This window comes from Pristis pectinata, chromosome 1 (genome assembly GCF_009764475.1).
Source record: "Pristis pectinata isolate sPriPec2 chromosome 1, sPriPec2.1.pri, whole genome shotgun sequence".
NCBI classification, from domain to species: domain Eukaryota; kingdom Metazoa; phylum Chordata; class Chondrichthyes; order Rhinopristiformes; family Pristidae; genus Pristis; species Pristis pectinata.
In genome coordinates this window covers 117769927-117785036 of record NC_067405.1, presented here as the reverse complement: position 1 = coordinate 117785036, position 15110 = coordinate 117769927, and the positions used below count along the sequence as shown (strand labels likewise).

General features: G+C 39.0%; 1 protein-coding gene across 1 annotated transcript in view; it reads right to left on the bottom strand.

Moving 5' to 3' along the window:
• LOC127571070 (kinesin-like protein KIF28) overlaps positions 1 to 11140 on the bottom strand; it is a 54191-nt gene extending 43051 nt beyond the window's left edge. The window contains exons 1-5 of the mRNA XM_052017143.1: positions 11087 to 11140; positions 7901 to 8092; positions 7156 to 7362; positions 7020 to 7055; positions 4128 to 4349 (exon numbers count right to left, since the gene is read on the bottom strand). Of these exons, the coding sequence (XP_051873103.1) occupies positions 4128 to 4349; positions 7020 to 7055; positions 7156 to 7362; positions 7901 to 8092; positions 11087 to 11140 (711 nt within the window). The remainder of the gene's footprint in view (positions 1 to 4127; positions 4350 to 7019; positions 7056 to 7155; positions 7363 to 7900; positions 8093 to 11086) is intronic.
• Positions 11141 to 15110: the final 3970 nt, after the last annotated feature.

Genomic DNA, 15110 nt, shown 5'->3' with positions numbered 1-15110 from the left:
TCAAATGAATGGGATCATGGTTCCTGTGCCATCTTACACTGCCATATAAACTGAAGGACCAGATGTGAAATGCATCTGGCCCCTCAACTCAGCACTTCAGTGCTCACTCCAACAGGAGATAGCCGACAGTTCCCTAAGAAAAGGCTGGTAAAAAAAATAAGCATGATCCAATTCAATATTAACCTTGAACTATATTGGTAACAGTCTTTGGAAAATACTCTTACTAAATACAAACATTACTCATCCTTGTAATACTATTTCTTTTTAATTGATATTAAAATTTATCAATCTACCTTGTCATAACACTTACACATTATTTGTCTGCCTGCACTACACTTTCTCTGTAACTGTAACACCATATTCTGCATTTTTTTTTCCTTTTCTATTATCTTGATATACTTACGTGTATCTTGGTACATGTGACAGTAATAAACCAATTACCAATTTAGACAATCCTTCTATAAGCAGAAAGCATAGCACCACATCATTGGCATCTTAAAAGGATCTCGCTGAGTTGGTAATTTATGGCATCAATAAAACAAGTGATGCCACAAAACACTCTCGCTTAATCTATTGACACAAACTTTTTCTCAGCTGTTCCCCACTGACTTTTTCTGGGTTTGATCTTAATGTTTCCTGGACCGTCCCTCATTCTATTGGCTGCCTTTTTATCACACCATTGACTATTCCTCTCCTGTGACTCCCTGGAACCCAAGGGATAATTGCAAAGGACATTTGAAATGAAAAAATATATATATGCAATCCTTGTAACAGATATGAAAATGAAGCAAATGTGATCCACAAGCTCGATTTGCACTCTTGTGTTGTTACTCAGCTTGGGGAGTGACTGGCTTCTCTGAAGCAGCAATGACAATGGAAAGGTCTAGCACCTTTACCTGCAGGTCACAATTTCTCATGGCTACCAGGAGAAATTAAAGTTGGTATTAAATTATAACAAGGGACTTGTAAAGTTGTCCAAAATAGCAGTAGCCCTGAGGATTGGGAATATTATAGAATTCAGCAAGAAGGGACCAGAAAATTGATAAAGAATAAGAAAGGAGTAAACTAGCAAGCAACATAAAAATGGACAATAAGAGCTTTTATAAGTACCTCAAAAGGAAAAAAATTAATGAGAACAAATGCAGATCCTTTACAGAGATGGGAGAATTTATAATTGGTATTGGTATTGGTTTATTATTGTCACTTGTACTGAGGTACAATGAAAAGCTTCTCTTACAAACTGATTGTACAGGTCAATTCATTACACAGTGCAGTTACTTCAAGTTAGTACAGAGTGCATTGACGTAATACAGGTAAAAACTGTAACAGTACAGAGTAAAGTGTCACAGCTACAGAGAAAGTGCAGTGCAATAAGGTGCAAGGTCACAACAAGGTTGATCGTGAGGTCATAGTCCATCTCATTATATAAAGGAACCGTTCAATAGTCTTATCACAGTGGGATAGAAGCTGTCCTTAAGTCTGGTGGTACGTGCCCTCAGGCACCTGTATCTTCTACCCAATGGAAGAGGAGAGAAGAGAGAATGTCCCAGGTGGGTGGGGTCTTTGATTATGCTGGCTGCTACACCAAGACAATGAGAGGTAAAGACAGAGTCCAAGGAGGGGAGGATGGTGTCTGTGATGCGCTGGGCTAAATGAGGAACAGGGAAATGGCAGAGGAATTAAACAATTACTTCATATATCTGTCTTCATAGAAAACATAAAAACCTGCCAGAAATACCGGAAAACAGAAGTCCAAATGAGATGGAACTGAAGGAAATTAGTTAAAAAAACTAGAAAAGTAGGGGATGCTAAAACCTGATGAATTCCAAAGATCTGCATCCCAGAGCTTTGAAAAAGATAGTGATTATTTTGGTTATCATCTTCCAAATTTTTATAGATTCTGGAACCCTTCCTTTGAATTAGAGGGTAGCAAATATTACACCACTATTTAAAAGAGGAGACAGTAAACAACGAACTACTGATCTGTTAGCCTATTGTCAGTGGTAGGGAAATGTTGGAATTTATAATGAAGCATGTGGTAACAGAACATTATGAAAAGAAATTGTATTGAGCTGAGTCAGCATGTATTTTTGAAAGGAAAGGAAACTCATGTTTGACTAGTGTATTGGAGTTCTACGAAGATCTGTCTAATAGAAAGTGAGATTAGGAATCCTAAAGCAAAGGAGGCCCAAGACTGTGTGGGATTAATGTTATAGAATTTATTCTCAGCAGTTGAGCAGCTTTAATGCCATGTGACGAGAGTGGATTTAGTGAGAGGTGTAAAATGATAAGAAAAGGCTTTTCACAGATATTAACACTTGGAATTTTAGCAGTCCAATGATTAAAAACAGTTGGAAAACATTCACAGCCTTTTTTTCCATTATAATTAACAGTTACCAAGAGTTCTGTAATAAAAACTGTTTCCCCATATTTCATTGCGTAGTCCTTACCAGCCCAGATAAAATAATGTGTTATTTGCTGAATTAATAGAAATTGATTATGTTTAAATTAAAGGCTCACATAAACTTACTCGGGAGATGCTGTTTAATAGAAAATCCAATAAATAATGATAGAATATCCAATAAAGATTTTTAACTATTGTCAAATGAATATAAAACACTTCTGAGTAGAAATTTATTCTCAGAGTGTGTATGCCTAGAAGTTTATCGTCAGGTGAAAGTGCTAAATGGACTATATAGTAGCATCTTTCACTCTACTTAAAAACTTTTGGAACCAAGAAAAACACATAACTGCTACCTTAGGGCATGTTTAGTGCTACCAACCAAAGATGAATTTCTATATTCAACTTTGATGCATTCAACAGTTTAATAGTCTACAAATAAAAACAAAAATAATGACTTGGGCGAAGAACTAGAGGGTCAATTGTCTCCTAGATGGGATTATGCCTTCGGGAAATGGAGTGAAGATGTAGTGGGTATTCCTTCACAGGTATAGGGGCCGGGAATTTAAAAATATAACTGTACAAGTTCAGTCATCCTTTTGATGAAAAATATTACTTTTGGGTTGAAGGATTTGAAACTAAGCTCATCAAACATTTGGCTGATTGACAGCACTGCAGATTGAATTTCTCATGTTCCCAAAATAACATCAGCCTTTAATGACGTGCATTATCTTTTAGTTAAACAGGTTTAAAGTGTAATAACATGTAATAACTATAGGAAGCATCAAAATACTGGAGTTTTGAGCCACATATGTCATGTGGTATGGGAACTGACAATTCTCTTCTCACTGTTTGTTCTGAAATTCATTTTAGAAATTTTCATCTTTGAGCACATTAAATAATAGAGGTAACAAAAAAAGTAAAACAAAGTTCAAAATGGTGATGGAATTTTACCCATGACTTTCTGTCTATAATGTTAATCAGCAACTGTACGAAAAATGAAAGCACAATGTATAGTGATTTTCTTTTACTGAAGGGCCTATTCATGCACCCATTGTGATTTATAGCTTTAAGTTATGCACCTCCTTTATTTTTTTTAACCATTCTTTTCAGCAGAGTTCAAATTCCAGGTTCTAAAGTTTGTGACCAAACTTGCAATTGTACAGTAAAAGCAAGGCTCTTGAAGTAACACTACTACCCTTTTCGTAGAGCAAAAATAATGCAAAAATGTCAGCAAATAAATTTCACTAAAGAGTAATGTAGGAAACTATTTTCAAATTAGGTGGGCTCTAGTTTTCAATATTTTTGTAACTTTTCATAGTCATACCTTCTCTGAATTGATTGTTTCTCATTTTTATTTCCAATTTTGCTTTTATTCCTTTCTCATTTGCACTCAGTAGAATATAATTAACTCTTTAATTATCGCAGGAATAAAAATTTTGTCTGAAGTATTATTTAACCATACAAGGTTCTCCCGTTCAACCTTAATTAAGAAGCAGGATCAAATAATTAGCTTGTTAAACCACCTCTTATAATGCTTAATTACAATGGAATCACATTTATATATGAATTAGCAATGCTATTGAAAATTTATTTTGCTCACTGCTTCATGTTTTTTGTTTTATCAAATGATGTTGTCTTTTTATTGGGAGCATTTCCAACAGCCTGGATGTTGGAAAGATTCCACATTCCTCATGAGCTTCCTTAGTGGTCTTATATCCAATACCTGCTGAAAGTGGATTCTGATGACCATGTGGGATCTGCTGCTATTGGTGTTCCAATTAGTTGAAGCAACGCTTCTGTTCCGGATTCCTTGCTTCAGGAAAGCCTCAAGCTGACCAAAACTGCTACACAGTACTGACTTAAGGCACTCAACATAAAATCCATTTTTGCCTTCCCGGATCCGCAGACCATTAGGGTTTCGAATCTTTGAGAGGAGGTCCTTAGCCTTCAAAACCAAAATAAGTAACCACAACAGATAATACAAGTCTCTGAACAATAGCTGGCAACCAGTGTCAGATCATTTTAATTAATCTACTGCAAATTCACTAGAGTTATTGGTATAGGCAAAATAAAATTATGAATATTAGACATGTTATTTTAAAATACTACAAAAAATGTATTTTGTCCACTGCTTCATATAATTGTTCCAATATTATTGTTTTTGCTCTATCAGATATCACATTATGTTCATTGGTTCCAACAAACTTGATGTTGGGAAACTTCAACATTCCTTGTGAGCTCCCTTAGTGGTCTTACACCTAGTACCTGTCAAAAGTGGATTCTTATCCCCCAGTAAGTGAAAATCAAAAAACCTGCAGATACTGGAAATCTGAAATAAAAACAGAAAATGATGGCAATACTCAGCAGGCCAGGCCTGTTTCTCTTCCCACAGATGCGGCCTAATTTGCTGAGCATTTCCAACCAATGACACAAGAGATTCTGCAGATGCTGGAATCTGGAGCAATACACACAAAATGCTGGAGGAAGTCAGCAGGTCAGGCAGCATCTATGGAGGGAAATAAATAGTCGACGTTTCGAGTCGCGACCCTTCATCAAGACTGGATCAGCATTTCCATCATTTTTTGTTTATATTTATGATCACCATGTGGGATCTGCTGTTACTGATGTTCCAGTTAGTTGAGGCAATACTTCTGTTCTGGATTCTTTGTTTCCTAAGCATGTTACTTGACAATGGATTAGAAGTGCTCAAAAATATAAAACAATGACACAGGATGGATAATTTCCTATGGCTGAGTAGTTAGGAGCAAGATGCTATGGGTGCAAGATTAAATTAATGAAACATAAAATGCAGATGCACTACTACATGGAGGAATTTTCCAGGGTTAGTGATCGAGACAGAAACTATGCTAACATTTTTGATCAGTGACTAAATTGTTGAGGGGAATGGTTGACAGGATGCAAGAGCAAAATGTGCAACTTACTGCGAGCACTGGCCCATAAAGAAGGCAAGCCCATTATCTGTGAGATCCCAACTGAATAGAGTCATAGAGTACTACAGCACAGAAACAGGCCCTTCAGCCCATCCAGTCCATGCCGACCTGATCTTCTGCCTAGTCCCATCTACCTGCACCCAGACCATATCCCTCTAAACCCCTCCCACTACACCTGTCCAAACTTCTCTTAAATGTTACAATTGAACCCAAATCTACCACTTCCACTGGCAGCTTGTTCCACACTCACACCACCCTCAGGTACCCCTCAAATATTTCACCTTTCACCCTAAACCTATAACCTCTAGTTCCAATCTCAACCAATCTGAGGGGAAATAGTTTGAGCCAAAAGATGTATTCTCATATTGTAACAATATATTTCTAATAACTTATTAACATCTTGACTAAAGCTTCATATGTTAATTAAGAAAATAAGTGGCCAGAATTTGCTGGGAAATGCTGCCAGATCATCGCTCAGCTGCTGGCATTTGCCCCGTCTCCTGTAAATCCTGCAAGTATGGGTCTCCTAAGCAAACGTAGAAGCACTGAACTTGCTGGCCGAGTTACACTAGCAATTTCCTGGCTGCATTGTTGGAATCCAATAGCAGAGCATAAACTCACTGGATTTCCGCAAAGACTTCTGGCAGGAACAGCAAGCTCAATCAACTTCTTCACCACACTACTGCAAAAAAGATAAATATGCTAAAGAGAGAATGCACTGAAGATTCCCCTAAATAATTCCTAGGATGGCAGATCTGTCATGTGAGGAGAGATTGTGTAGGCAAGACTATTATTTAGAGTTTAGAAGTATGAAAGGCGACCTCAAGGAAACATACAAAATTCTTGAAGGACTTAACAGGGAAGATGAGGAGAGGATGTTTTCTTTGTCCAAGGAGGGTGGAACTTGGGGGAAAAATAAGGAATAGGACATTCATGACAGAAATGACAGGAAGTTTCTGCACCCGGAGGATGGTGAATCTATGGAATTCTGTACCCCAGAGGAGTGGAGGCCCAATCATTGACTGCATTCAAAATGGAGATCGATAGAATTTTTGATATCAGAGTCAACCATGAGTGAGAATCTGGAACCACAGTTGGGCCACTAAGGAAGGCAGATTTCCTCCCTTAAAGGGAATAAGTGAACCAGATTGGTTATACAATGGCACTTTTTAAAATTCCAGAATTTAAAGAACTGAATTTAAATTCCACAGCTGCCAGGAATTTAAGATAGACTGTTAGTTCAGGATTATTAGTCTGGGTTACTAGTGTGGTAATTTAACTGCTGCATCACCATTATATCCAATTGTTACATAATAACATGAACCATACTTCGAGTTACACCTGATGTAAGGTATCGACCCAAACTACCAACTATCCCCTTGCCTCCACAGATGTTGCTTGACCTGCTGAGTTCTTCCAGCAGTTTGTTTTTGCTCCAGATTCCAGCATTTGCAGTCTCTTGTATCTCCATCTTAAATTTACACTTATTCAGTTAGAATCTATGGCTTATGTTTTCCTCCAACTTCAAAAGGTGGATGCATGTCTAAAGTGGTATTCTTTTCTTTAGCGTTGTGTTTATTTTTTCCACAAAAGATAGAAAACGTCATTACGTCTAGGTGTGCAACTACCATTTTGATACTAAGTAATGCAATATTAATACATACCTGTTCATTGTAGATCTCAAACATGCTAAAATAAACCTACAAAAGACAATTGATATCCAATAAAGTGGCAGATTAAGATGTTAAACCATTTTTAGAACAAACTTAGAATTACTATGAAAATGCTGGTGCTCCTTACATAAAACTCTATGTCCTTGTTTTGCTGCAATTTAATTTCCTTGAAGAGTTCTTCACAAATCATGGGAACGAGACCCTTGTTTCTTCCAAATCCCGTCATTGAGTGGCTCTTCCCTGATCCTGTCTGTCCATAGGAAAAGAGCGTTGTATTGTACCCCTTCCAGGCATTCTCCAGCACAGCTCTCCCAAGGTCATTAAAGATTCTTTCCTTTCAATAATTGACAGAAAATGAATTTCCAGTAATTTAAAATCATGATATTCTAAGTTATTCTGCAGATCAAGATAAACTATTCATACTTTAAAATGACATTTGTTAGTGTTTGGTCATCATTTTTTAATTATTTATTTGTGGGTATTACTGGCAATTATGTATCAATCCAGCATTTATTATGTATCCCTAATTGCCCCAGTAAGATCCAAACATCTTGGTGGGTTCGGGAGTTACTCAATGGTCTAAATGGGTTAGGATGACAGATTGCCTTCCCTTGAAGGACATTAGTGAACTAGATTTTATTTTACAACAATACACTAGTATTCCTGAGACTATCTTTTATGTTTAAATTCCAGATTAATTTCATTTCAATTCCCATCTGCTGTGGTGAGGGATATCCAGGACTCTGGCTGCTAGTCCATTAACTTAACCAGTATACTTCAGGATTTGTATTGTATTTTATCAGCTACATTCAAAAGCCAACAAATGTTTGCAGTCCAGTTTCTTAGTTTTAACAGATGTTTATCTAACTGACCTGATCGATGTATCTGCTGTGGGGCCCATCAGGCAGAAAGACTCCCTGGTCGTCCTCAATGTATCCATCCATCGACCAATAACAATAATCAAAGTTAAATGTTCTTTTGTTGCTGAGATCTTTGGGATTGACAATGGTGGTACTGTTGCCAACCATAGAGACGATGCATTTTCTTCTCATTGACTTTTCTCTCTTACAAAATCATACATGGGGAAAGAACAGCCATTCATTCATTTAAAGACATTGACTCTGAACAGGATCAGGATGAACAGGATCAGGATGTACAGGATCACATCAGGAGTAAAATCACTGCTGCCCTAAGCAATGCTGATTCAACCAGAGTTTGCAGAGTCAGTGGGTCCAACTGCTACTACCCATGCTTATTGTCGTGGTTACCCGCAATAAATAGATGACCAGGAGAAGCAGAAGATTCCTCAAGAAGTTAAACTTTTATTTGCAAAGAAAAGTTGTGACAGTCAGACAGTCAGTTACTAGTCACCCTCTGACTACTGACCTCTCTGACTGCCCCCGAGCAGAGCTCGCGGGCCTTTTTTTATACCTTTCTTCATAGCTCAATTACATTGTTACAATCCATCGTGTTCTCTCTTCACAGTTTCATCCTTCACTATTTGCCTCCTTTCACAGTTGTCTCCTGGCTCACAACCATTTGTCTTTTGCCACAGTCATTTCCTGACTCAATCACAGGGTGCCCCAATTATTTATGGGCATTGGGAGTACTGGTACCAGTCTACAGAACTATCAGTTATAAAACAATACTAGGCTTATTCGCTACAAGGCTAACAGTTATAAAACATTACAATGTGTCTCTATTACTTATGAGTTCTAAGACTCGCTAGCACCTGGCTTATCAGTTATGAAAACTATCAGCTACAGAACTGCTACAAAATCATTAGTCGCAATAGCCACAACAACCATTAGTTACACAGTAGATCAACAGTGTCTTCCTAGGAATGGGATAACTATCTGTTTAATGAGCTACAGTAAATCAAAAGTGTCTCCCTAGGAATGGGCTATTTCTTTAATTAGCTATATGTTTCCCGCACTAAGAGTTTCCCACACTCGAGCTGAAGAAGGAGGAGGCCCAGCGGTCATCTTAAGATCGGCAGCCATCTTAAACACAGAGCAGACTATGAATTAAAAAAAAGTATAGCCTCTACTTTCTATATATTCTATATTATCCAGGGTGTTCTAACACTTGATTTTTGTGAAAGTTTCCAAATTCCCTCCACCTGCTCCCAACCTCATCCAATCTTGCATCAACCCCCCTAACAAGTCTGTGAGAACCATCCACCTTGATGCCAACACAACTCAGATTACTTAGCTGATCAGTCTCCAATCCCAAATGAGGTGGAGGTGATCGTGTTGTGCAATGAGAGAACCAATTCCGCTCCAGCCTCCCAACTCCAGGACACAGGAAGCAATGCCATTTTAACACCAAATCTAGTTCCAGGGAATCAATCCACTCTATCCCCCAATTCCTTACAATAGTATTCTATCCTTGACATTTTTCTTTAAAGAGTTATGAGGAGAATCCACTCCCAACAAAAACTGAAAAGCTCCAGAAGGTGTAGAGGGCCACCTCCTTATGGTTCTTTGGGGTGTTAAAATAATTATCATTTGTTAATACAAACAAATACAGTGACAAACACTTAAAGAGCAAACATTTTCATGTACAATTGTTTATGCTCATGAAGCTCAATGTTCCATTCTGGTTTAAAATTTCAAATGGAACATTAAAAATAAAACATCTGAACTCTGCACGCCTCTCATTATATACTCTTTAGATCCTGGTTGCGGATAATATTGAGGTAATATTTTACATTTTGAACAGAGGTACCATCTTCACCAAGTTGTTTATGATGTATTTGTATGCATGGTTGTATGATTTCTCTTTTCAGACTCTCACTGAGTCCACAGACATTAGGAATCAATTTCTACCTTAGTGTTGTCAGTGGGGAACCTCAGCAATTGGCAACTCTTGTCAAATAATTCAGTGCATTACACACAATTTTTAACCATTAGCCCTGATATGGAATGCTCTGGAATTTCCTCCAGACAGGGCTCCCTGCAGGAGGCATAAAATTGGAAAATGACCCCTGTCGTTGCAAGTATCAGGTTGGATCAACAATCTCAATCAAAAAAGAAATGACTGGCTATTCACCTCATTTCAGTCTATGGGACCTTGCTACGTGCAAAAACACAGCTACATTTGTTTCCGTAATAAGACTTACTGAACTTCAAAATCATTCGTAGTAACACGAAGCTCCTGGAGATATTTCTGAAAGACCTGATTAGGTATTGTGCAAATGTAAAGTACTTATCTTTCATGCCAATTCTAAATATGTAGCATGTTGAAGGAGGTCATTTACCAATTAAATTTACCAAAAGACATTTGCTTTAAACATTGCATTTAAACCAGACATCACTTCATCTTTAATGGCAATAGTTGGCAATTGATCTCCTGTACACATCAGGGCAAAAGTTCAGCTCTATCCTGTTCTGAAACTCGATGAGTTTTTCTCCCTACCAAGCTGCAAGATTAGACGAAACCCCTTTCTCCATCTAATGGGACCCAAGGAGACATTCTAAAATGAAAACAACCAACTTTCCAGGCCAGCTCTGCTCAGCGCCCGATTTTCCGTGTGAGGCTACGCCCGGATGCTGATTTTGAATCTGTTTGTCTGGGGGGAGGGTGTCACCTGCTGCCGCCAGGGGGGGGGGGGGGGGGGGGGGGGGGGGGGAAGAGAGGAGGGGGGTGTCACCTGCTGCCCGCCGGGGGGAGGGGGGTCACGTGTTGCCCACCGAGAGGAGTGCTCCTCACGTGCTGCCCGCCCGGGGGGTGGTCACCTGCTGCCCGCCGGGGAGAGGGGGGCTCCTCACGTGTTGCCCGCCGGGGAGAGGGGTCCACCCGCTGCCTGAAGTGCACCAACTACCGCGGCAGGTGAGTACTCCAGAGCTCCATCGTTACCCGGGTTGTGAGGCGAGGTGTGGGTAAAATCATGGGTATTATTTACTCAAAATGCCATGTGGCTGCCAAATCTTTTAAAATAACATTACTTTTTAACGTCTGTGAAATCGTTTATTTTAATCCTGCAAAAAAAAGTATCCCACGGACCATTTTCACAGTAGGAAACTAGCAATTAAAACTGAAAGGGATGATCTTACCTGATTGAAGGGCCTTACACGGACTGCGACTTTCAGAGTATTTGCATTAAGCATTGTGGAAGTTTTGAAGAGAAGCTATCCTGTGATTCAAAACGTACAGTGAAAGCAACAGTGAAGTGCAACTATATAATGAATGAGTTCACCTGCTTCACCCAATGTCTTTAGTGCACTTGGCTCTTGATGGTCACTTGTGGTTTTTCGTTCGCGGCTTTGTGAGGTTGATGACCTTTGTATGAGAGCATTCAAGGGCTTAAGATTCAATATCAAAAGCATACCTGAAGCTGAAGGATGCCCAATCAAACCTTGGCACCTGCCCCATTGGTAATTTAAGTAATACAGGAGAGGGAGAAGTTACTGAATTATTTTGTGAAAGTAATGTTAATTTTTTATGTCTGTCATCCAAGCTAGAAAAACTGAAATACCGAACGCTTAAAGTCACTGGAATAAGAGAATAATAAGTTACTTACAGATGATTAGATACATAAAAAATAAACTGTTATTTTGTTTTTTTCTTGTATTTAAGTTTTGAATTTTTCATGTGAACAATTTATTACTGAGTCTCAATTTTACAAAGTTCATTATTAATTTAACCAAGAGTCTCATACAAATGGCAATTGCACTGAGGTGAGCTTGAACCTGTTGCAGGTTTCATATAACTGCATGTCTACTGAGAGAGATATACTTATTAAGGTTTGCAAATGTATACAAGAATTTTCATTCGCTTGTGTGTACTGCATCCTACAGACTTGATTCTCATTTTTATTTAACTTTAATATAGTATGAGCTGGTGTTGAAGGAATGCTTCTAAATTACATTAATTGTCCATTATTCAAACCACTTGTGGATTATATTTTTTAATCTGTAACCTCCAGTTTTTTAAAAATTCCATTTGTCAGTCAACACAATTAAGTTTCCGGTACAAGGTGCTTCGTTAATGTGTGATAATAAAATATTCACTGTAATGACCAAAATATTTGAATATCCCTTTCTCTTTGTGCTACCTTGCCTGATGAGGTATGTTTATGCAGGAGAAAATCCCAACAAAATGCAGGAATAATATATAATTTTAAAAAGACTAGAGTGACATTGAACTCTTGCTTGAAAAACAGGCAATCAACAGTTGAAAGCTTGGTGACCACCTTAGTTGATCACCTGAGAAAGCAGGTCTTTAAATGGACACTAATAGCAGGCTATTTAGGTATGCAGAACAGAGTCCAAGGCCTCTTGTTGAACCCCAATTGCAAATTTCAAGATGTAAGTGAAACATAACACTGTTTCCCAAACTTTAATCCCCCACTGAAAGGTAAACTGGTGTCAAACGGTGAGAATATTGCTTTTTAAAAAGATTTAGAAAGTCATACAAACATCTGACCTACAGTAGACCCCATCTAGTAATGCTTCCTCTCTCTTCCTGGTTACATTCCCACTTCCTGCAATTTGGTTGGCTTCTTTTAGTCTTATGGAATGTGGGAGCATTCGTTGTAATGCGCCCATGTGGATACTTGTAGCTTAGCAGTTAGAAGTAACGAGGCTTGAAACTGACTACAGGTAACATGCCACATCACTACTAATGCATGTGGCAGGTTACCAAATCAAAAATACCAAACTCAGTTTCATATTTAAGGAACATTCAAAATGAATGTTTCAAATGATTGTCATTTACTGACACCGTCACCTTTCATTCTTTTCAGACTGGGAGGCGACTTTTAGTCATCTCATTGAACTCTCTCCTTGTTACATCACAGAGTGAATAAATTGTACTATTCTATGAAATAAATTAGATAATGAGGAAAGTGGGAGAGCATCACTGTACATTATAACAATGACTACACTTCAGAAATATTGTCTGTAATGAACACTGGAATATTTGGAGATTGTGAAAGGCACCATATAAATCTGAAGACAAGTACAAAGTCAACTAGCAAATAAAGTTAAAGGTAACTGACTCTCTTCAGCTACGTGGTGCTCACGCAGGTTCTGCTTACCATGTTGCCTTTTTTGTCATTATCTTTTTGTCATTGTCTAATTATTCGATGGCCTTCTTTGAATATGCAGATTAGGATTAAATTGTGTGCAGGAGCTAGTGACTATTTTAACTGAAACCCTTTGCAGAAAACTGGTCGTGGCTTCTTTTCCAGGCCATCGTGCGATAAGAGGCGCCAAAAATCTTAAGCAATTTCTTTTTATTGGTTTCTTTGTGTGGTAATGAAACCCTACTTCTCTCCAGTCTCAGGTGTCTCTCAAAACAGTGAGGCACTGCAGTCTCCCCATGAGAAGACTTCTGAAGTTGGACAATGCCAGCCTTTGTCACCTTGTCCCATCCCCAGTATCCAATGCTTGCTGAGAAGATTCAGGCAGGAGATCACAAAATCAGGCTATTCAGTCCATTAAGTCTGTGCTGGCCTTGTGCAACAGCAGTCTGGTAAATCCTCTGTTGTCTCCCCATTGCCCAATTTATCCAGTTCCTATATGAATGCCAAAGTTGATTCTTCCTCCATAACTACCTGGGCAGTGCATTCCAGACTCTAAGCACTTGCAATGCAAGACAAATATTTCCTCATGGCACTTTCACAATCACCTCATTCAGTGTCCCCTAATTCTTGGCCTCTCCATGAATGGGCTCAGTTGCTTTCTATGTGCTCACTCAGTATCCTTCATTATATTATACCTGGTCCAGAAGTTCAGATCTATTGGGCAATATTGGGGAAGTTCCCTTTCCACATCAACTACTGCAAGCGTGGATCCAGCCCCAATTTAAAATTGGCACTGGTGTGTTGATTCCCAGGAAAGGACAGAAATGTTTGCAAACATAGGCAGAGTGACTATTGAGCATCCAAATACTCCAAACAAAGTTTAATGCACATTCCAGGTTATTAGTGAAGTTCCTCAGAAACCTCATGATCCCCTTCCCCATCGCCATGGCCGGTCTCCTTTCTCATGGTCAGTTTTTCTTGCTCCATCCTCCACGCCCCCTTCCCCCCCCCCCCCCCCCCACAATCGCTGTGACTGGCTCTATCCAAGCACACGCACACACTCCCCATGGCTGACCTCTAATCTCCTGGTCTCCATGGCCTGCCTGATCCCTAAATAACCAAACAACAGCGTGGCCCCAGTGCCCCTATCCTGTCTTACCATCCGCAACCAGGCCAGTGGCTAACCTCCCAAATCTGGCCTCTGGAGAAGAGTGTCGGGTATTTCAGCATCAATTTGCAATTGAATTTTTCCATTATATGGCCAAAATTATCAGTGTTGCACTGCATTAATGCCACTCTCTTGCACTGTGTAGAGTGCACTGGAATTTTGATCAAGAAAGTTAATGTACCTAGAGCAAGCAATCAGGAAGGTGTATGGTACACAGACCTTCATCAGTGTACAAGAAAAACAAAACCTTGCTGTAATTGTACCTGTCATTGTGAGTCCTCTCTTGGAGCACTGTATGCAGTTTTGGATATCCATAATCTGAAAAGTGATTTCCTTGCCTTGGTGATGCAGAGTAGGTTCGCTAGACTGATTTCTGTGATTGAGATGAGAACATGCATGTCTGGCCAGTACTCACTGGAGTTTAGAATAGTAAGAGAAGACATCACATTGAAGGGAATGAGAGGGTAGTTGCTAAATTGTTTATTTGTCTGTCCAGAGAGTCTTGAAATATTTTCAGGATAAAGGGTCAACTATTTAGGACTGAGATGAAAAGTTATTCTGTATATTCAAAATTGAGATCAATAATTTTTAGGATACTAAGGAAAAGGATTTGGGATCAGATAGGAATGTGGCCTGAGGACAGGGGGTTAGTTATGACCTTGTTTGAAAGGTGGAGAAGACGCAAGAGAATGCTGCTGCCTCTGGTTCTTATGTTCATATGTTGTCCTTTGTTGTGATTTAATTTGTTCTTCATGTAACTTGCTCATATTTTGCATTATATGGTAATGATGAAACTGCTAGAGGAACTCAGCAGATCGAGCAGCATCTGTTGGGGAGGGAGTGGGGGGTAGAATAGTCGAGGTCTCTTATCAAGTCCCTGCAT